The following is a 22,810-nucleotide window of genomic DNA, read 5'->3' on the forward strand; positions in this document are numbered from 1 at the left end:
ACTTGATCTTACCATTTTTGTATTGTATGTACATTTTGTTTTTTTCTTGCAAAAAGATACTTTTACAATTCACAAATTTTATGGTAAGTTTCAGAAGAGTATTGGAATGGTTGATGTTTGATATTAAATCTAGCAACTTCTCATGCATAGATCATTTTCTGTTGTCAGTCATGGTCCATTCATGGAAAGTGCTAATAATTGCTGAATGTTGTCATATGTGAGATCCTGCTTCATAATTCTTTAATATGAACACCATTCTGCTCACAGAACAAGAAAATGACTGTACATAAAAACACCTAGAGGCTTCAGAAATAAGAACATTTTTCTAAAGAGATGTAAGTTGTTTCCAGTTCATTTACACACATTCATGTTCAGTACAAAGCTGGTTCTATTTCAGTTCACCAACACAGATCTATGTTTGATATATAAAGCACTTGTGCAAAACATCACAAAACACGAACTAAATGCAATAATAGAAAAATAAAACTTCACAGTTTGTGCAATATGAATAAATGCTCTTTACAGTAATGATTATTTCTGATTTCTAAAGGGGAAACTCGTGAATAAATATCTGGTTCATGTTTTACTTCAAATATAATTTTGCATAATGAAATTGATTAAACGTTGATTTTTTGCATGATGCATTTTGGACCTTGGTTGCATTTTTATGACAATCCCGCATGACAAACATCTGTCCAAACATAATTGTTGACCTAAAAAAAATCTGCACCAATTACATTCATTAGAGAACAAATACTTTAAAATGTAAATAATTTACAATCAGTAATTTAAAAAAATTTGAGGGATGGTGTGTTTTGGTTGTGCTGTAACATGATAGGAGTGTTCTTGACATTTCTTGAGATGCACTCCTGAACTTCCCCCGTTTCACTGGACAGCATCAAACAGTTGCATGTGGAAGTGGCAATGAATGCTTTACAATTGGCTTGCATGTCCATTTGATTCTCTTTGAGATGTCCAGTGAGTGGGTCAAAGAATGAAAGCTGCACATTATCAGGTAAAGTACACACAAGTCATTCGTCCTCTTTTTAAGATAAAAGTCTGGATCTGTAACCTGAAGGTTTTGTCAGTGATCATCAGAATAGTCACTGCTCTTTATTTGCTCTGGTTTTCACAAACACATTAATCCGCTACACTGAGTTTGCATCATGGCTGTCTCATCCATTCCTGAGAAGAGTTTGATCCTATTCTCAGATATTTTTCTAACAATCTGCTTTAATATAAAAATCAGGTTAATTGGCAAATGGGATGAACATAAAAGTTTGCGTTTTGTAAATGTATAAGGAAACATGCTTATCCTAAAACGGTATACGGTAATTGTTTCAGCTTGTACAGTATAATCAACTACCCTTGTACAAAGATCAAGTACTTTACTGATACCATTGAGCATCACCAATTGTTACTTGAAATGTGCAAATGCTATAAAATAGTACACTTAAATCTCAGTGGCTCATAAATATTTCACCGAAAATTTCACCTGAAATCAAAATAATGTAAATTACAAATATTTCATGTTACATCCGGCACAAAGCTTCACATTCCAGAGTTTTACAAGTTTTAGATCTACATGCTAAATCTGCATGCTCCACAATTCGTATCAAATCAAAGTTCAGAGTGCATTGTGATACCATCATGTCCATCATCTGTTAATGCCAGCTGTACATTCACCGAAGCATAATTTATTCCAAAATCAGACACACTTTGAGTGGTGTGAGGTAGAGTTCAGCTGTTCAGGATGGTGAGAGGACAGCCATGATCTGAAGATCTCATCAGTACAACTGCAGAAGCAGTGAAGACAGAGAATAAGAAAGGTGTGATGAGTGGTCACGCTGAGTCCAGTTTTCCCTCTTGTGTCTCTTCTTTATCAGATGATTCTTCTTTACTCTCTAATTCAAAGTTCTGCAAAATAACATGAATAAAATCGATCGGTAAACTGCATCATGAAGAGTAAGCATTTACCTTCAAACAAAAACACACACACCTCTAGCTCCCTCATGACTTCATCCATGAAGTCACTGGAGTTCTTCTTGTAGGACAGAGCCATCTGAATGGCATCTTTAAACACCTGTGGAACATTTACAGGACATCAGAACCTCACAGTTCTTAAAACATTCAAACTATTTCTTTATCCATTCCTTAATTTAAAAAATAAATAAAATAAAAAATAAACGACCAAATAAAATATGTAAAAAATAAAAAAATGTGTGTGCACTATTCATTTTCATACAAAAAAAAAAAAAAAAAAAAAAAAAAAAAAAATGTGTGTGTGCTATTCACTTTAATACAAAATAAAATGAACAAGAATACATTTCAAATTGCCCATATGTGATGACATATAAATGACAATGTAAAGGGAAAACAATAACTTGCGTATGAAAATTAAAATGATTTTTTATGTAAATAAATAGCAAATCCTGAACACAATTAATTTACCTAATTAAAGAGACCTTAACTGGGGAATTGTCATGAATGGAATGTCAGATGAAAACCCATTTTATATGAAAAATATTCATACACCATAGTTACAAGATGAATCCAAATTCATCACAGCAAACAATGGAGAATGTATTTAATCCACACGTCACACTTAATCAATCTGTTTTAAGAATTCAATAGCTAATGCAGTTTTTTTTATTGCATTCTCTCCTGATATCTGTTTACTGTATCTGTCTAGGACGCTCTGCTTTGCATCCTCACCTTGACCACATTGGTCCCATCGGCAGCAGATACAAAGTAGAAAGGCAGACCTTGTTTCTTAGCGAAGTTGAAACTCTTCTGGGTGACCTTAATGTCAGCTTTTGAAGAGCAGAGAACATAAAAGGACAAAAGATAAGAGACATGCAGAGCGTAACACTGGCTAATCAAGCTCTCATCTGTAATCTCACAAGCCAAATTTACCGTCTATCTTGTTAGCGACCACCAGACAGGGAATCTCTGGACGGTACTCCCGCAGTTCTTTGTACCAATTTGGGAGATTCTTATATGTGATTTTCCTCTGGACATCAAACACCTGGCAAAAGCAATCTTATTCATTCTGAGAGCTTTTTGAGATCTACTGTCTATAAAAAGCAGTAATTAAAAAATAATAATAATACAAAATCATAATAATAATAATGACCTACACCAATTTTTTTCCAACAATTTTAATTTCTACTTATCATTATAAGAGGAGGTGAGTGTGTGTGTTGCTGTTAAATGGCTATTAATCTAAACTACGGCAGCATATAAATAAATATTTATTTCTCTGATTCATGCAAGTAGTTTCAACTTAGTTATTATTTACTAAACATAAAAACTAAAATTAAAGCTAAACAAAAAAAATTTAAAGCTACTACAAATTGAAATTATATCAATATATACTATAGAAATAAAAGGTCATTCAAAATATTAATAAATAGTGGTATTAATAACATTAAATAAATTATACTAAAATAAGACTGAGTGGTTTGCGTCTGTCTCTTACCATGACACAAGCATGAGCTTTATGGTAGTAAGACGGGTGCATGCTTCGAAAACGTTCCTGCCCTGCAGTATCCCAGAAATCTGTCGTGCAGATCAACAAATGCTTCAGGGCTCAGGTTAGACACAAGCATTAACGGCATTAAAAAGTCATGACTTCTTCTCTATAACATGAAAAACAAAAACACCTGGCATTTCTAAATTAAAAAGTCAATTATGCAATACGGCCAACTTTGCAATCATTGACTAAAATAAGACACTTTTGCATGCCAAGCTTACCAACCAGGACGGTTTGTCCATTGATGGTGGTGGTGTATTTGTACAGAGTCAGAGCGTATGTGGAGAGCTGCTGAGGCCGACTGACACATCATTAAGAACCTGACAACTCTGAATCAAACACTGGCACAGAGAGAGAGAGAGAGAGAGAGAGCAAGCAGATCTGACTGACATGAAAAAACACAAGACAAAGGATACTATCCATCCATAAGGAATCTCTCCATGAGCCTGAAAAAAAACGATCAAAGCCTTTAGAAAACAAATCGAAAACCCCTTGGCAGTAGTGAAAGAGAGCATACTTGGATTTGCCCACAGCGCTGTCTCCGAGGCAGATGATCTTGACTTGTTCATCAGCGTCATATTTGTCCAGGTCTAGATCAGAGATGCCTCCTGAGTCCATCGCGAGTCCAGCAGGGATGTAAACACTGAGCGTTTTCCCGCACCGGGATTAGATTAAGTTAGATGAAGAAAACAGCCGAAACACCGGGATTAGATTAGATGAAGAAAACAGCCGAAACACCGCTGCTTTTCTCCATTAAATCTAGAGATTGCGTTTAGTTCATCTTCACAAGCCGTAACGCGAATAATAAAGTCTATTTTCCCAAAAAATACGTCGAGCGTGTCTGAATCTCGCTTTGGCTAACTGGCTAATTAGTTAGCAGATTAGCCTGATAACCCAAGCTAAATCTAAATCATTATTCACGGCAGAATATTTTATAACAATTTAGTGCAGATATGTTTAAAGCACGTCGTAAATTTGTTCGCATTCACGGCTGGATAACAGACTAGACAAACATCGCTATTTTGTGATTAAAATTTTCGGTTTGGTTCCAGAAAAATTTACTGTGGAGATGCGCGACAACAACGCGTCTCTAAGCAACGCCAGGACCCGTAAAGGTCGAGAAAGCGTCGGGCTGTCTTCGAAGGTGCCTGGCTTTTTGATTTTAAAGTACTTTATTCTAATGATTGCTCTAAACGTAATACAACTAGTGTGAGTGGCAGAAAGGAAATACTGTTATTACTGATAATAATAATACTAAAAATGCAACATAAAATGTAAATGGATGATCACCCGTTCACCCCGTTCAGTTGTCACGAAGGGCACAATTATCTATATAGACCAAAATAAATAAATAAAATTGTACCAGGCTGTAAACGTTTTTTTCTTCTGTAAAGATTAACATGGGGAGTCTATGGGACTGACTCTCTTTTGGAGACAGCCTCTAGCGGCCAGTCGATGAATTGCAGTTATAGTCACTTCCTTGTTGGTTTCGAGAGGGAGTGGAAGGTTGCCTCTTGATCTAACGTGATTATTTTGACGTGATTATAATTAATGCTGTCAAATCAATTAATCCAATCCAAAATAAAAGTCTTTGTTTACAAATTATACGTGTCTGTGTTTATATGCATGTAGCCTATATTTATTATATAAATACACACACATACATGTATAGGCTATATTTAGGAAACATTTACATGTATACATATATACATATTTATATATAATTTATATTATACATAAACATAAATATATATTACATATATTTCTTAAGTATATACATGGTGACATACCAATCAGCTATTGAACTCAAAACACCTGCAAAGGTTTCCTGAGCCTTCAAAATGGTCTCTCAGTTTGGTTCAGTAGGCTACACAATCATGAGGAAGACTGCTGATCTGACAGTTGTCCAGAAGACAGTCAATGACACCCTTCACAAGGAGCCACAAACATGCATTGCCAAAGAAGCTGGCTGTTCACAGAGTGCTGTATCCAAGCATGTTAACAGAATGTTGGGTGGAAGGAAAACTTTGGAAGAAAAAGATGCACAATCAACCAGTTGAACCGCAGCCTTATGATGACTGTCAAGCAAAATCGATTCAAGAATCTGAGTGAACTTCACAAGTAATGGACTGAGGCTGGGGTCAAGGCATAGAGACGTGTCAAGGAATTACAGCTGTTGTATTCCTCTTGTTAAGCCACTCCAGAACCACAGAAGACGTCAGATGCATCTTACCTGGGCTAATGAGAAGAAGAAATGGGCCGTTGCCCAGTGGTCAAAAGTCCTCTTTTCCACAGTCTGTGATGATTTGGGGTGAAATGTCATCTGCTGGTGTTGGTTCATTGTGTTTTTTGAAAACCAAAAGTCACTGCATCCATTTATCAAGAAATTTTGGAGCACTTTATGCTTCCTTCTGCTGAGCAGCTTTTTGAAAATGCTGATTTCATTTTCCAGCAGGATTTGACACCGGCCCAAAGTTGGTTAAATGACCATGGTGTTGGTGTGCTTGACTGGCCAGCAAACTCACCAGACCTGAACCTCATAGAGTATCTATGGGCTATTGTCAAGAGGAAAATGAGAAACAAGAGACCAAACAATGCAGATGAGCTAATGGCCACTGTCAAAGAAACCTGGGCTTCCACCTCAGCAGTGCCACAAACTTATCAGCTCCATGCCAATCCGAATTGAGGCAGTAATTAAAGCAAAAGTAGTCAATACCAAGTATTGAGTACATGTACAGTAAAAAAAATTTTTTTGTTGTTTTTTTTTTTTGGTCTTATGAAGTATTCTAATTTGTTGAGATGGTTTAAACTATGTACTTCAGTCTGTATTCATTGAATTTATTTAATACAAAGGAACTTTGAACTTTAATAAATTAACTTTTCCACGACATTCAAATTTATTGAGATGCACCTGTATTATGTACGGTACAATTTGACAGCACTAAGTTTTAAACATAATTTTTCTCAATTATTATTCATTTCTGTAGATGTAAACTTTGACCTATATTTGTGCTTTCCAGGAAACGAATCCAGAAAACAATACCAAGAATGTCTTCTTTGACAAATTACCTGTCAGTAATATCAAACGCAATTATCTTCCCTACTTACTTTTGAGTGTGAGAAAGCAGCAGCACATTACAGAATGTTGTCTTGGTCACATTCTTGACACGGGAATACACAGAACAGAACAGAACAGAAAAACTATAAATCTGCTTGTCAGATAGGATGATAGAAAAGGCTTTTTTTCTTCTTTCCCCCAGAGGTCAGAGAGTACATGACTAGAATAAAATAAAAAAGCTAAAAACATAATGAATCTAGGTGGTTCACACAAATTCTATACAATATGATGCATGCATTCCTCATATTAAATATTTATTTTTTTTAGTTTTGATTGGTTCTGTTGTCCTCATTTGTAAGTCACTTTGGATAAAATCATCTGCTAAATGACAAAATGTAAATTAAAAATAATAATGATAATAATACATCCATTTACCACAATTTTAAGTAACAAAACTAAAATAAATTAAACTAAATTTAAATCTATTATAAAAAGCTGAAATAAAGCCAAACAAGTTGGAGTACTAAAACTGAAGATAAATTAAATTTAACTTAATTATATTAACTTAATTACATATAAATATATTAATTTAATTGATATAAAGTATATTATTTATAATATTTATATAAAAATAAAAATGACAAAAAAAGACTAAACTTTAACATAAAAACTGAAAATATAAATGTGTGCTTCAAAATATTCATAAATACTATAACAGAATATAAATGATACTAAAAATAACAGAGATACTGTATAAAGACATTCATATTTACTATATATATATATATATATATATATATATATATATATATATATATATATATATATATATATATATATTGTAGCTACATATATATATATGAGAGAGAGAGAGAGAGAGAGAGAGAGACTAGCACCAAGTGAAATTGCACTTGGTGAATTGGTGAATAAAGAGTCTAAAGTCTAATTTATTATTGAAATTAATAGGGTGTTACTGTAGAAAATATTGAATGCTATGAACAATAGATGGTCGTGCTGAAATGCTGTCTTTGCTCTTATAAGCTCCTCCCTGATTTGCAGTCGTCTGGTATGTAAACACAGCTGAGAGACACTCTTGTGCTCCAAGACAGCTGGACCAGACACAGAGAGGGAGAGCCAGAGAGACACAACTTTTTAAAACATTTAAATTGAATAGGAGGCAAAATGGCCTGTAGACTGTCCCTTACAGAGGAGGATTTCTGTTGCCCCATCTGCTGTGATATCTTCAGGGATCCCATTCTTCTACCCTGCTCTCACAGCATCTGTAACGGCTGTGTGAAAACCTTCTGGAATCGGCGAGGAAGTCAAGAGTGTCCCATCTGCAGAAGGGTGTCCTCCAACCCTAACCCACCCATAAACATCGTGCTGAGAAACATGTGTGATCTGATGAGAGAAACAACAACTGGGGAGCCTCCTGTAGAGACGGTGGAGGTCTGTAGTCTTCATGGAGAACCTCTTACTTTCTTCTGCACTGAAGATCAAGAACTAGTTTGTGGGAAATGCAGAAATGCCAAATCGCATAAGAACCACTGCATCCGTTCAACAGAGGACGCGTCACAGGAACTCAGGGTAAGAACTCAGAGTGTCAGATAGTATGGAAACAGTTTTTAACAACAGTCAATTGTGACTTGTAGACTCTAGTCAGATTTCACTGATTGTTTGTGTCAGATTTAATGGACCAGAAATGGGTAAGATATGAAAGCTGTCTTGTCAAACAGGTCTTATCACACTAATGGCCCTTATATGACACTCATTCTCAGACTCACAAAAACAAAACATCCGTGGGAACTTTGCTGATAAGTCAAAATCATCAATCATACCACTGACACATCAGTGCATCACAGGCTGAAGTGAGCACAAAAATAAATAAACAAATGTGTGTGCTGTATAGAAATATTTGTAATATTACAAAAGCACAGAACAAAATTACTAAAACTGGACATAAAAGTTAATTTGAAATAGTAATATTATATATGGTAATAGTATATAAATAATTTTAAAAATAACATACGATATAAAAAATATCCCTACCCTGAAAGAGCTTAGTTTAACCTAGTAAAAATTACAATGTGCCCCAACTTAATTTGTCTCTTCTTTTTCTAACATTTGTTAGCAAGCGCTCCGGCTGAAACTAAAGGCCTTTCTGGAGAAACTCAGAGTCTACGAACAAATTAAACAGTCCTGGGATGAAACAGCAGAGTATATTAAAGTGAGTACCGGGAGCATATTTCAACATTAAAACAGTTGAACTATTGTATGGATTTTGCAGCCTGAATTTGCTGATATTTTGTGCTTAGAATCAGAGCAAACAAACCGAGACTCACATTAAGGAGGCGTTTGACAAGCTGCACCAGTTTCTAGAAACTGAAGAGGCAGCCAGAACGACTGCGCTGAAGAAAGAAGAGGAGCAGAAGAGTGAGATAATTAAGAAGAAGACTGAGGAGATTCGATCAGGGATGTTATCTTTCTCACACATTATTGAGTCCATCGAAGAACAGCTGAGAAGGAATGACTTCACATTTCTTGTGGTAAGAATCCACGAGTTTCTTGAGCAGAAAATCTGAATATTATAATGATTTCTGAAGCATCACGTGACTTGATTACCTTTTAAAATGTATAAAATTTGTAGATTTTCTAAATGCATAATATCGCTTCATCTTTGTTTTTATCTACATTATTTCTAGAACTACAAGGCTACAACTGAAAGGTAAGATTCTCACCCCCACCCCCGAAACCCAACCCCCCACTCCCCCCACCCAAACTTCTGGTGAAACCAAACTCATATCAGTATTGACTATTCAAATTTGTTTCAGAACAAAGTGTACACTGCAGGATCAGACCGGACCTTCAGGAATGCTCATCAATGTAGCAAAGCATGTGGGTAACGTAACCTTTGAAGTATCCAAGAAACTACAAGCCAGCATTCGATACAGTGAGTACTGAGTAGATAACATAATCATCTGTACTATTAGCCATTCACACAGAGATGCAGAACGTGTTTTTGTTTTGAAAAACTGCAGATGCGGAATCAGAATGTGAGATATAAACTCTGAATTATGAGAAAAAATTGAGCACTGAAAGACATAAACTTGACCGTTAGTTACTCATTCTCACGCCACAAATCATGTTCTCAAAATAAAAATAAAAAAAAGTCAAAATTACCTTTTTTTTATTTTATTTATTTTGTATTAATGGCCAAAAATAACTGTGAGATGTACTTTTAGAATTCAGAGTGAAAAAGTCAGAATTGTGAGATATAAATGATATAATCTTGCAAGTCGGAGAAGAAAAAGTCAGAATTGCAAAATGAACTAAATTTTAAGATATACAGTAAAGAATTCAGAGGGTAAACTGAAAAACAAAGAAACTGTGAGACGTAAACAATTCTGAGAAGGAAAATTCAGAAAATGTGACTGTTGACATTTTTCACAGAATTGGGATTTTTTTCTGAGATTGTATCTCAGAATGTCAATTAAGGAAACAAAGAAAACTGGAGGTCAGAGTAGATGCAAATAAAAAGTCGCAATTATCTTTTCTTTTTTTTATTCCATGCTGAAAACGGGATTCCATGGTTCTAAAAATGTGTTTAAAGTATTAAAGATTAAAGAATCATTAAATGTGTCGTGACTTTGCAGTTTACCCCAATTCCACTGCCAGCGTCTCACATTTCACAAAGCAAAATGCATTGTGTGTGAATGTCTTAAAAGTGATTATACATCTCTATCTCTTTCTCTCCAGCCCCAGTAACCTTTGACCCCAACACCGCCCATCCTTATCTGGTCGTGTCGGATGATCTGACCAGTATAACTTACTCTGATGAGCACTTCCCACAGCTTCCAGCAAACCCAGAGAGATTCGACGGCTACACAAGCATTCTAGGTTCTGAGGGTTTTAACTCGGGGACTCACTGCTGGGACATTGAGGTGGGCGACAGCACAGCCTGGGCCGTGGGAGTGATCACAGAGTCTGCATACAAACACAGACTGACCCCCTCCAAAACAGGCTTGTGGTATGTGGGCTTCTGCAACGGGAAATACGGGAAGGGCTATTCTCCCCAGATCCTCACCCTTCTACGGGTCAACCAGAGAATTCAGAGGATCAGGGTCCAACTGGACTGGGACAAGGGCAAAGTCACATTCACTGACTCGGGTCGCAATATCGGCCTGCATGTGTTTAAACACACGTTCACTGAGAGAGTGTTCCCTTACTTTTATAGTCACTGTATGCAACAGCCAATGAGGATCATGCCAATAGAGACAACTGTGGAAGCACACATTTAGAGGCAAAACTACTTTTAAACTGGTTAAGTTAAGCTGATAGGTTAACTGTGAATACAGTATCGATAATACAGCAATATAAAATCATCCTATGGAGACAATATCAAGAACAGTTCTGCAATTAAAGGTTACCATTTGACTGCAAATGTTCAATCCACCTACACTACAAAAAAAATTAATAAAGCAGAATCATTGTTGTGTTTTGGAGTAAAGAATGCTTAAAGATTTACCTAATATTCTTTGAAGTAAGACTGCATATGTTTTTCAGAGAAACTGTATTTTATTAAGAAAGACTCAATAAATGTATTATAGCATGAAGAAAAAAAAAGTTTTGTAAAAAGACTAAAAATAGAATGTAATAATGAACTACTGCACTGTCCATGTAAATATTGTTCCTGCTTTTGTCTGCTTTGCATTGAGCAAAGCTTACATTTTCAGTTGACTGAAGAAAATAAAAGTGACAACAATAAAGTATTTTGATTCAAAGATTTACTTTCTTTCTTGATTAACACAGTAATCATCAGTGCTGTTCGTCAACATCATGCCATTCCAAAACTTTGTGAGCAGACATGCAAAAATTCAGATTTGCCAATCACAGAAAGAAATCATATTCTAGAATATATTTAAACAGAAAACAGTTATTGTAATTATATTTTCACAGTATCACCGTTTTTCCCATATTTTTGATCAAATAAATGCAGCCTTTGTGAACATGAGAGAATTTAGATATTATTGTATAACTAGTTTGTTTTTGGGTTTTTTTTTGGGGGGGGGGGTAACCTCCATATATGGATTGTTGTTGTTTTTTTACTTGGACTGCCATTATGAAAGAACATGGACTCGACAAGGTGCAGTCAGACCAAGAACTAGTAGATTGTGTCTCTGATGTGTTAAAATGCTAGTCTAGGTAGACTTGGTTCACTTAGTTTTGGAATGGAGCTTATTTCTCATGTTGTGGCAGCAGCACAAATATGCATCTTGGAGCCTTTTTAACTGAAACACCATTAATTCAAGTTATGTTTTAGCAATATTAAGACCTGATATGAGAGACCGTAACTTGCTTAACAGAATTCACAAGGACAGAACAGACCCATTTAATCAGCCCCATCCACAATTATGGGAGCGATGTATTCGGAGTGACGAATTCCAAAGGAATAGCTGGGAGCTTTGGTTCCTGTGAAAGTAACCTGTGGAGAGAGACAAAGGGAATCATTTTAGTGGACTAATTCTCATTCATTTAATCGTAGTTTCAGTAGACAGCACTGCAAAGCTAGAAACTAGAGTTCAGAAGTTTGGGGTCAGTGGGGTTTTTTCTTTTGTCCCAATTGGATGTTTACTCTTTGGCATCTTCTTGAACCATTGAATTGGCTGCTTGTTTTTAACTGCAACCAAAAGCAGCTGTGGCTAAATAGAACTGCTGGATTCAACAGGCATGAAGATGCTAGTGAAAAACATAAGAACCAGGGATACAAGTAATGAGAAAACTAGTGCTAAACAATTAAATATGCTTAAACTCTATCATGTGTCTGACTGCTGCTGATTGAGCAGAAATTCAGTGTGTGTGTCATACATATAAAACATGGATGTCAGTGCTGGTGGTCTTGAACTTTAAATGTAGAGACCTTTTCTGGATGGTGGGCTCCAGGTCCAGGTTTCTTGGTAAAGTCTCCAGGTGTGAAGTTGCGTCCAGTGATGCTGTACTCAGGGGACTTGTGTTTGTACACACATGAATCCACCACTTGGTAGGTCCCTGGGCCTGGAGTCTGAGAAAACGAATGTCACCATCTTTGCAATGTACATACAAAGAGGTAATTACTGTAATATTATGTGTCCACACCTTCCGTAGATCTTCATGGAAGCTGCCGATAACACTACGACTGCAGAAGGAGACGTTTGGGGCGGATGCTTTATTCACAACTCTTGGCCCCAATACTGGGGGAAGCATGTATGCAGCTGGACCTGGAGACAAGATAATGCATGAAAGGAAATGGACCTGCTCCAGTAGTGTTGCTGTGTGGATCTGTGGGAATCTACCTGGTGTTTGATCATTACGGAACAGTTTAGTCCTTGCAGACAGAGAGAACGCAGGAGCCAAGTAATAAGTGGTCTTTGTTGCATTTTCAGGGGAGTAACTTCCTGAAAGAATTACAAAAGCCAGCTTAACTTTACTCTGTTCTACCATGTACTACATTTCTGCACAGCTACTTGTGTTTGTGTTGTGTGAAAGACCTGGGCCAGGAGTCTGGAAGGGCTTAATATCCTTGGGTCGGCCATAGACAGAGTATGCAGGGGTTCCATCCCGACCCACCCTGGTGATGTTGGAGGGAACGAGGTAACTGGGACCTGGGGAAGAGTTGGTCTGTAAGCCACGATGACGTGTGCCGAAGCTAAATGCTGGGCCTTTCTGCATCCGCGGGTCATGGTTGTTTATTCCTGTGAAGGGCACAGAATTGCCTCAAAATCACAGCAAGGCAATAATTTTTCCCTTAAAAATCACATTTTGAAAAAGTTACAGATCCTCCAAATTGGAACTTTGTCTTTTCTCTTACAGGTCTTTCCAGATTGCACAAGGAATCCAAGGAAGGAGAATATCACACAAGTAAGTAGTGATTAGCAGTCCTAGTCACTGATGAGACCAGACATGGCCCGTGTGTAGGTGATAGCCAAGGAGGATTGTGGGAGATGTAGTGTGCAGAGGTGATAGGTAAGGTGACTGGTGATCCTGACTCTGGTTGTATTTATTGTAAACTTTGTATGCACGTACCCACTAAATATTTTGTGGACAATTTTGTTCCCAGAAGTGATCTAAACCTTCTTTTTGGAGACGCAATTATTTGCAACAGTATAAAAAATAAGTACAAGAATGTTTTAGAAACTGTGAAAAATGTCATTTTTTTTCTCTTAGGGTGTGGATTAGGTTATTGCATTTGTTAATAGCTGTATATAAAAACAGTAGATTCTATGCAGTGTATCCATTTGTGTGTGTGTGTGTGTGTGTGTGTGCGTGTGTGCATGTCTACCTGTTAAGCTACAGTATGCTTAGGGCCAAATATCCTCGTTTGTATAGTAATATAAATAGTGGTGACATTTTAAATTATTTCACTAGACTCACAAAGCAGTCATATGATGTTTATATTTTTAAATCTGCTGATTTGCAAAAGTTTCTGTGAGGGTTAACGTTATGGGTATGGATCTGGTCAGGTTAGGCTATATATCATTAACCTGATATTAAAATTGGAAGTCTAAAAGATGTCTTCATTAATATAGTGAATCCAATGTGTGTGTGTGTTTGTGTGTGTGTACCAGTTGCCCCTGGCAGAGCATATGTTGGCCCTGGACTGTTATACATTGCAGCGATGGGTCCCCTTGGTCTGTGTGGCCTCCAAGGACCCACCCATACTTCCACAGGTGACATGATATCTGTTGGAAAAAAACTTAATTATTATTATTATTTACAGAATTACTAAATCTGCTTGTTAAATAATAATAATAAAAACGTAAAAAGTGTTAAAATAATAGCACGTGAATATCAGCATTTTAGCCTTTAACTTCACCACTAGTTTTCTGGAAGTGGTGACACATACGAACAGGTTACCATGACACTTTTTGTTAGTGTAGGCAGCTGCAAAACACTTAATTTGCATTTAGCCTCATTTAATTTGAACTGTATTTTAATAAAATTATCATACAGATACGTAACTGTTGAGAGACATGTTTTCTGTAGCATAAAGCATAAATATAAACACCAAACGAAGGAAGCAACTTACCTTAAATAAAAGATATTAAAAAGTGCGTGAATTTAATAGACTGCCGAGTGAGTTTGAAATAAATGCTCGTTTTAAACCTACCTGATGTAATATTATCTCTTAGAATGTTTTCAGTGCGTTGATGATTTTTAGATGCGAAACGATAAAAATGTACACTTAGATAACTGAAAACGACAAAATTACGATCCAGACGTACAATATCTGCACAAAACTATATTATTGACAAATAAAAGTACAATTAAGCAATAAATGTAGCTCGTGAAGAGCTCTTATCAAACTCTCAGCTTTTGCGACTGTGTTTGATTGTTTATAATTGTTTCTTTTGAATCTCTATGACGCCGTCGCCCGGGAGATTCTTTGATGTCCTTTTGAGTGACATTCCAGCGGCTCTACATGCAAATCCAGCGTAATCCGTGCAGTACTGTTAATTATTTGACAAATTAAGGTATAACTAAATTCAAAAAGTGAGATATTTCAAATGCTAGTTTAATACACATACTGTATTAGGTTCCTCTGTCCTAAAACCAGATTACACTACTTTAAAACACTTATAAAACATATTCAACAGTTTCAAAGTAACAACAATTAGCCTATATACTAAAAAAGTATCTAAAGTAAATCAACCAACACTTAATTAGTGAATGAATAAATAAATAAATAAACATTAAAAATTAGATTTGTAAGAAATCACAATATATTAAGTTTAGAAAAGGGAAAGAATATTTTCTTGAATAGGTTATACTATATATATTTATCTTTTTGCCATTAGATTTTTGTATTATGTCTTAGTTTGTAAAATGTTGTTTGGAAAAATGTATGGAAAACCAATGATGAATTTCCAAATATCTTAAGTAGGCCTATATCTTATTTGATGTGACGCTTCCAAAGAAAATTAATAAATAAACATTTCACAAAAATATGTTTTAATTGAAACCGCAGTCCTCTTTAGCAAAAATGACTAGAACAATTAATTTTGCAGATTCCCCTTGGTTTGAGATTTTGTTAACTAATGCAAAAACATTCAGACAGTTTTACATGTGATATAATAAGCGTTTAAATGTTTAGAAAGAGTACTGTACACATAAAAATACAAATCAATAACTCAATCAGTCATTCAGATATACCATCAAACAATGGTTCTTTCTACAGAAATCTTTATTGGTTTCATTAGCTGAACCACTACTCCTAGCACTTTGATGGTGTTGTAGTATTTGGGTAGTGGTTGTGTAGGTACTGCTCTCTCATTGTAGCTCTGAGGACCCGTGACAAGATGTTGTTTCTCTCTATTTCCTCTGGAGGGCGCTGTTGTAATACAAAATCATGCAAAAGTGACTTTCAAATACTTCTGTTATTTTTTTAACATTCTCTTTATTTGGGAAAATTAGCACATGCACACACACACTTACTCTTGTTAAAGCTCGAATGAGTCTCTGTAGTATAGCATGTTCAAACTGAGGACACTGAACCGCCACATGACCCACACAGTCCAGCAAACAGCAGATGGTGTGCCGCTGATACTAAAACAACACCGAATTATAACCACATGAAGCTGTCAATTGATGTACAAGTTGTAAATACTGGAATATAGAAAAACTATTTAAATTCTTCTACTTCTTCGATTCTTCAAAATGCAATTTCTTTGTAATTAATAATATTAGTTATTAATATTTAGCTATTTATTAATTATATATTTTTTGTCAAATTTACTAACAAGTATGAGTGAAAATTGTTTTTTCAGTGTATAAGATGTGAAATATGTCTTGCACAAAAAAAGTGCAACAGAAATGTAAGCCATTTCTTGTGGTTTTATGCTTACAAAAATGTATTCACAAATTGTATATAATAGAGTTTAACATCAAACCATGTTTTGTAGTTTGTTCTGTCACGAGTTGAGACTTTTTTCACCTTTTGCAGTGAAATAAGGGGGTTTTGCACAGGCCAGGTTGAGGTCAGCCTCTCTATGTCTTCTTTATTCAGAACAGGATCCTGTTATGATAAAGTGCAACAGCTAAAATACTGCATACAAAACAATGACCAAAACATAAAACTTCTTAAAAGTTTAGTTTTAAACAGTTCTTAAGCATATTATGTTATGTTTTTCTAAATCTAGTACTTGCATCAAATTGTGTCGTAACTACAATGGTGACCACTGACCTTTAGTTTTTCCAGCCAGATCCATAACAGTGTGCTCAGAACATCTGGATCTGTTTCCATGACAAGTGTAGCCCAGCCACATTCACTCAAGTTGAGCTCTTCCTGAGGAGCATTAAAACAGGGTAAAGAAAGTGAAAGTTACGTGACATTCAGCCAAGTATGGTGACCCATACTTGGAATTCATGCTCTGCATTTAACCCATCCAAAGTGCACACACACAGCAGTGAACACACACACACACACACACACACACACACCCGGAGCAGTGGGCAGCCATTTATGCTGCGGCCCCCGGGGAGCAGTTGGGGGTTCAGTGTATTTTCTCAAGGACATCTCAGTCGTGGTATTGCCAGCCCAAGACTCGAACCCAAAACCTTAGGGTTAGGCATCAAACTCTCTAATCACTAAGCCACGACTTCTCCACTAAAGTCTCTTACATTAACACAGCATTCACTGAATGAACTGGCTGAATATGGGATAAAACAAAATGATATTATATCAATTATGAATACCTTTTGGTTACTTAGTAAGACATTTTTCAAATATGTAAAAAAAAAAAATCGGAATAATTAAAATCGTTCTGTGTAGACCATTATGCAGTCATATGACCAATGAAGTGAACCTTGAAACTCTTTTTCCGTCCTGAAACTAACAAGGGTGTGGATCCATGAACATATTCTACTTGTCAAAATCAAGTCAAACATGCTTTACCTGCAAAACCGCTGCTTTTCTCAATACAGTGTCTAGTGGAAGGCGCTGTTGTGCCATTGCTTCAGCGACGGCTCTTGATAAAGATGATTGAACTGATGTGTGATAATCCAGCCGCAGCTTAAAATAAAATATCAACAACATTTGCACGGACAAGAAGTAATTTAATACAAAATAAAAGTTCCCAAACCCCTTCAGGCAGTGATAATGGTGGATATTTGATTTGATCTCACACTGACCTCGATGTTTGAGCTGTACTTTAGGTAAGCTTGAGGTTTCTTGGTTGTGCATTTGGTCTTCTTGTTCACAGTCTCATGTTGTGTGTGAGGAGTTGATGTTGGATTAGGAATGCTGGTCTCATTGCACTGGTCTGCCATTGGGGTGTGAGGAATCTTTTGGGATTCTGTTGGGATTCTCTGATCTTTTAATGGACCGATTTCTCCATTGCTTAATTTATGGTGTCCACCAGATTTAGGAGAGTAGCATGAGAACATAAAATCCTGGGAGGAACAAAAGGATTTCATATATAAATATATATGATATTTTATAGCAGTTTTTCTGAAAACTGATTGGTTCTCACCTCAGTGATAGTGATCTTGCTGAGGTCTGAGTCGCTGTAGCTTCGCTTGTTTAGAAGGACGTCTCTCTTTCTCTCCAAGAAGCCAAATGGCTCGTCCCAGGACTCGCAGGAGTACGCTCTGCACGAGCCTCTCCTTTCCTTCAGAGCAGGCAGGTTTCTCTTCAGAAGTGTCACCTTCACTGCCTTCTTCAGAGTCAATATTTTCAGCCTCTTCTCCAGTTCTCTCTGGACCTCTGGAAGACTGGGAGCCCCCTGGGTGAGAGCGATCAGCATGCTGCAGAGGACGTGCAGGATCTTGGGCGTGTGTTTGAGGGTTCGGGCCTCGTCCCCGTGCAGCAGAAGTGCCTGACGAAGGAGATACTGCCGGAGACTGAAGGAGGAACCGTGACGCATGTTCAGACATGGGTATTGGGCCAGCTGAGGGCCCACCAGCCGGGCAAAATCAAACACCAGATTGATCTGGGATCGCGTCTGGATTGAGCGAGGCCTTTTGATCCGAACATAGTGGACAGCTTCACTAGCGCTGATTCGACAGGTGTAGACCAGATAACATGCGATAAGAACACCTGCAAAGCAGGGCAGATATTAAGCACTACACTCAAATAGAATATCACTAAATTTAGACTTAAAGTAATAATGCATGAGTTGCAACTTGCCTGTCCTTCCCAGTCCAGCATGGCAATGAACAGCCACCTTTCCTTCCTGAACAGAGAAGGCCAAGACCTTCACGGCATCCAGCATCCCCTCCAGAGATGACACACCAAAATCAGACATCCCAAAATTATAGAAGTAAACTGTCAGACAAAAGGGAACATGATTCAATAATTCACCAGTTCATTTATTGCTCAACATTCAGGTATATTTAACCTGAACAAAAAAAAATATTTTGCATGGCATGGAGAAAAAGAGCATTCATATTTGAAGGACCAATACGTATAGCTTTCCATTGTGACGTGATAATATATATTAAATATGATAATATATACAAAGTATAGTTTTATTTAATATAAATTAACTTGTATTCATAAAGGATGCATTAAATTGTTCAATTGTTTTTTATTATTAAATAAATGCTGTTTTTCATGAATCATGAAAGAAAATGTATCACAGTTTCCACAAAAATATGAAGTAGCACAACTGTTTTCAACAGTTGATGATAAAAATAAATATTTTCTGAGCAGCAAATCATCATTTCTGAAGGTTCGTGTAACACCTAAGACTGGATTAATAATGCTGAAAAATCAGCTTTGCATCACAGGAATAAATGACATTTTAAAATACAGTAAAAAAAAAAAAAAAAAAAAAAAAACACATTCGGACTAACCACAGACATTTGAACAGTAGTATATTTAAAACTTGATATGGTAATGAGAATTAGGAGTGACACAATGCAAAACATCTTCAATTTCTTATATAATGTTTTAAAGTATTATTAATGTTCTTTCATTAGTTTTTTTTTCATTCTAGGGTGTAATATGAAACGGACACTTGCTTGAGAGATTTTGCGAGAGGTTCACACTATTATTAGAAGTTCATGACTTTGGCTCACTTTGGCTGTCCATAAAGATCTGAGGTGAGTATGTGAATCCACTGCCAGGGTCCAGAGGAGGGCCGCAGTGAGCATGTTCCCCGGGGAGCTGCATATTAATGATGGATTTGATGTTTAACCTGAAAGCAAGTACACAAGGGTACACATACATATACGCACACTGTCAATTATTAACCAGAAACAGACACGCACACACACACACACACACACACACCCACACCCTGCCCCACTGCAGAGCTCAAGTAAATATTAAATCTTTTAAACAAAGCCTGTATTAAATAACACTCACTGTTTAAACTGATCTATGATGCAGTATCTCTTGATGAGATATGTAGAAGGTCGTGCCAACGCAATGATGTCATCGGTCACCCTAAATACAAAGTGATAAACACATGCAGTGAATATATAAATGGCTATTTTGTAAGGCAAAAGAAACAGGGTCTGGATCAATTCGAAAATCTCTCTATATTTTATTTGGGCCTTTCATCCACACTCGCACAATGTTTTGGACCAACAAAAACAGCTTTTTGAAGATGCTTTCCCAAGTGTGTAAACACTTTTTTCATTCTGCATTTGTGGACTGTGGAAACAGCAGCATTCGAAGATGGTTGTTGTGCCTGCTATTTGATTAATAATCATGTTGCTAAAAAATGCACAGTAATGGCACCACATTTAATTTTTTGACAGGAATGAAAACGAAACTGAGGGAATTAAAAACTGTGCATTCAATGGATTTTACTTTTGTTTAACAATATACCGATTGCTGACGGAAATTATGTCCAAAAAACTAAAACCCCTTTAAGGTAAACTTTAAAACTAAAGTTTTGAAAATTACATAACAGTGTGCGCCATTAAAAAGACTGAAGGCTAAGCCTATTCTTCCTGGACTCATTTTTTTATCTGTATTCAATTCAAAGTGGTGTCTAACCTGATTAAGGTCTATGGAATGGTGATTGATATTTGCTAATAAAATGATCATGCCAGAAGAACATCATGAGACCTTTATCATGTCTGGAAAGTCTCTATATTATCTCACTGAGCATTACACTTTATCCATTCACAGCAAGATCATTTAAGTGTTTTCAGACATATCACTATGAGCAACTTCTGGATTAAAAATGCTAGTGTGGATGGAAAATGTAATTTTCAAATACATCAAGATTAATGTGGATGTCGCCTAAATCATTCAGACAATAAAAACACTGTAGACTTCACCAGCTAGAGAAGACCCCTTTAATGGCCTGTTGGCTCGTGCTCCAGCACGCCGGACCCTCATATTGGCAGTCTCTCCCCCCACAGGCAAAAAGACAGATGATCTTAGAGGGAATAGCCTTCACTAGTCTCTCCCTGGCTTGAGAATATGATGGTCTGGGCACTGGAACCTGCGGCGTCATGGAGGACAGAAGAGAAACTAACAGCAAATGCCTGGGTCTATATGCACTAATGGCTTAACATTTAGCAGGCTGCTTTGTGGACGAGCTGTGCATTGGGAAATCAGCTGAGGAACATGGCAAAGAGATAGAAAACATGCAGTAAGTGACCAATCAAATTCCACCTACAGCCAACATGTCAAGAAATTGATCAAAATTACAGTACAGCAGTCACGCTAACGAACAATAATTAATAACTGCGCCGTCGCCATGATAGCTGACCTACATTTTAAGCCTCTTGATATATTCATGGCCCTGTACTTTTATTTTTTTATAATTCTGCCAAACAAAAACTGACTTACCCATGTGGCTCCATCCAAATAAAGGGTTAAAAACTGAAATGTTTACATGTAGATTCCATAAACATGTAGAGAGAATCTAAAATGAATATGCTGCATACAGAAGCATGTTCATGCCTCAAAGCTGACCCAGCGATTGGTGTCTAATCCTTATTAAGTGTCATTAACACATCAGTGGATAGATTCACGATTCATAGTAAGCCTAATTATATAACGCTGAGTCTGGCAGTCTGTACATACAATATACCTACCAAACGAAAATATCTCACGTACACGTTTTTTTTTTAAGCAAAGTTTTCTTTGGTCTTAAAGGGTTAGTTCACCCAATAATCAAAATTATGTCATTAATAACTCACCCTCATGTTGTTCCAAACCTGTGAGACCTGTGAGTTTATCTTTGGAACCCAGTTTAAGATATTTTAGATTAAGTCTGAGAGCTGTCAGTCCCTCCATTGAAGCTGTGTGTACGGTATACTGTCCATGTCCAGAAAGGTAAGAAAAACATCATCAAAGTAGTCCATGTGACATCAGAGGGTCATTTTTTAAAGCATCGAAATACATTTTGGTCTAAAAATAGCAAAAACTACGGCTTTATTCAGTATTGTCTTCTCTTCCGTGTCTGTTGTGAGAGAGTTTAAAACAAAGCAGTTTGTCATATCCGGTTTGCGAACTAATCATTCGATGTAACCGGATCTTTTTGAACCAGTTCACCAAATCGAACTGAATCATTTTAAACGGTTCGCATCTCCAATACGCATTAATCCACAAATGACTTGAGCGGTTTACTTTTTTAATGTGGCTGACACTCCCTCTGAGTTCAAACAAACCAATATCCCGGAGTAATTCATGTACTCAAACAGTAGACTGACTGAACTGCTGTGAAGAGAGAACTGAAGATGAACACCGAATATAAAGATGAACAAGTCTTTATATTAATCGAACAGCAAAACAGTAACAGTCCAATATGCAATGCTCTTTTACATTTTATTACTTTATTTATGCTAGACCTACCTTAAAAAAAAACACTGAAAATCAGTGTTTATTGTTTGTATCTTTGTTGTATTTATTTGTGCAGTTGGATAGAATATTCTTCTTTTTTTTATTAGAAAGTATAGTTTTCCATAAACATATATAGCACATACCGAACTGTACTGAAACCCGGGACTCTATATATATATATATTTTTGATACTGTTCAGTTGACCGAAGTTGTTAATTCCAGCTGCCATCTGCTGGATTGATGCAGTAATGCAACTTACAACCTACAGTACAACTGAGACATTTTCTGATTTGTCGGTTCTTGATAAAATTAAGCTGAACATTGAATGGGTGAAAACACAAATCAATTACTATTTGTCGCTCCCCAAAAGTGGAACATCTGAATTTAAAATCTGCATTTAAGAAGCAAAATAGATTGATCACATTCAACACAATAA

The 22,810-nt window shown here is 36.5% G+C and overlaps 4 protein-coding genes across 4 annotated transcripts; 1 reads left to right on the forward strand and 3 right to left on the reverse strand.

Moving 5' to 3' along the window:
• Positions 1-218: 218 nt before the first annotated feature.
• On the reverse strand, positions 219-4,875 carry LOC113079392 (rab-like protein 2A). Its single transcript, XM_026251646.1, has 8 exons — positions 4,053-4,875; positions 3,952-3,981; positions 3,757-3,836; positions 3,482-3,561; positions 2,917-3,028; positions 2,716-2,813; positions 2,000-2,083; positions 219-1,917 (listed from the first exon to the last, which is right to left on the reverse strand). The coding sequence occupies exons 1-8, from the start codon at positions 4,151-4,153 to the stop codon at positions 1,843-1,845; spliced, it is 660 nt and encodes a 219-aa protein (XP_026107431.1). The 5' UTR covers positions 4,154-4,875; the 3' UTR covers positions 219-1,842.
• A 2,802-nt stretch (positions 4,876-7,677) lies between these two features.
• LOC113079393 (tripartite motif-containing protein 35-like) lies at positions 7,678-11,374 on the forward strand. Its single transcript, XM_026251648.1, has 6 exons — positions 7,678-8,180; positions 8,725-8,820; positions 8,909-9,139; positions 9,296-9,318; positions 9,425-9,543; positions 10,350-11,374. The coding sequence occupies exons 1-6, from the start codon at positions 7,776-7,778 to the stop codon at positions 10,889-10,891; spliced, it is 1,416 nt and encodes a 471-aa protein (XP_026107433.1). The 5' UTR covers positions 7,678-7,775; the 3' UTR covers positions 10,892-11,374.
• A 54-nt stretch (positions 11,375-11,428) lies between these two features.
• Positions 11,429-14,970, reverse strand: LOC113079394 (outer dense fiber protein 3-B-like). Its single transcript, XM_026251649.1, has 7 exons — positions 14,737-14,970; positions 14,192-14,308; positions 13,118-13,321; positions 12,923-13,024; positions 12,726-12,847; positions 12,511-12,651; positions 11,429-12,075 (listed from the first exon to the last, which is right to left on the reverse strand). The coding sequence occupies exons 2-7, from the start codon at positions 14,301-14,303 to the stop codon at positions 11,983-11,985; spliced, it is 774 nt and encodes a 257-aa protein (XP_026107434.1). The 5' UTR covers positions 14,304-14,308; positions 14,737-14,970; the 3' UTR covers positions 11,429-11,982.
• A 738-nt stretch (positions 14,971-15,708) lies between these two features.
• On the reverse strand, positions 15,709-21,114 carry LOC113079390 (protein tyrosine phosphatase domain-containing protein 1-like). Its single transcript, XM_026251644.1, has 11 exons — positions 20,862-21,114; positions 19,936-20,016; positions 19,647-19,765; positions 18,754-18,891; positions 18,098-18,663; positions 17,757-18,017; positions 17,521-17,637; positions 16,810-16,911; positions 16,561-16,641; positions 16,062-16,172; positions 15,709-15,957 (listed from the first exon to the last, which is right to left on the reverse strand). Exons 1-11 carry the CDS (start codon positions 21,038-21,040, stop codon positions 15,841-15,843), a joined length of 1,872 nt encoding a protein of 623 aa, XP_026107429.1. The 5' UTR covers positions 21,041-21,114; the 3' UTR covers positions 15,709-15,840.
• Between the last annotated feature and the right edge of the window lie 1,696 nt (positions 21,115-22,810).

Source organism: Carassius auratus, unplaced genomic scaffold, assembly GCF_003368295.1.
Source record: "Carassius auratus strain Wakin unplaced genomic scaffold, ASM336829v1 scaf_tig00027916, whole genome shotgun sequence".
Classification (NCBI taxonomy): domain Eukaryota; kingdom Metazoa; phylum Chordata; class Actinopteri; order Cypriniformes; family Cyprinidae; genus Carassius; species Carassius auratus.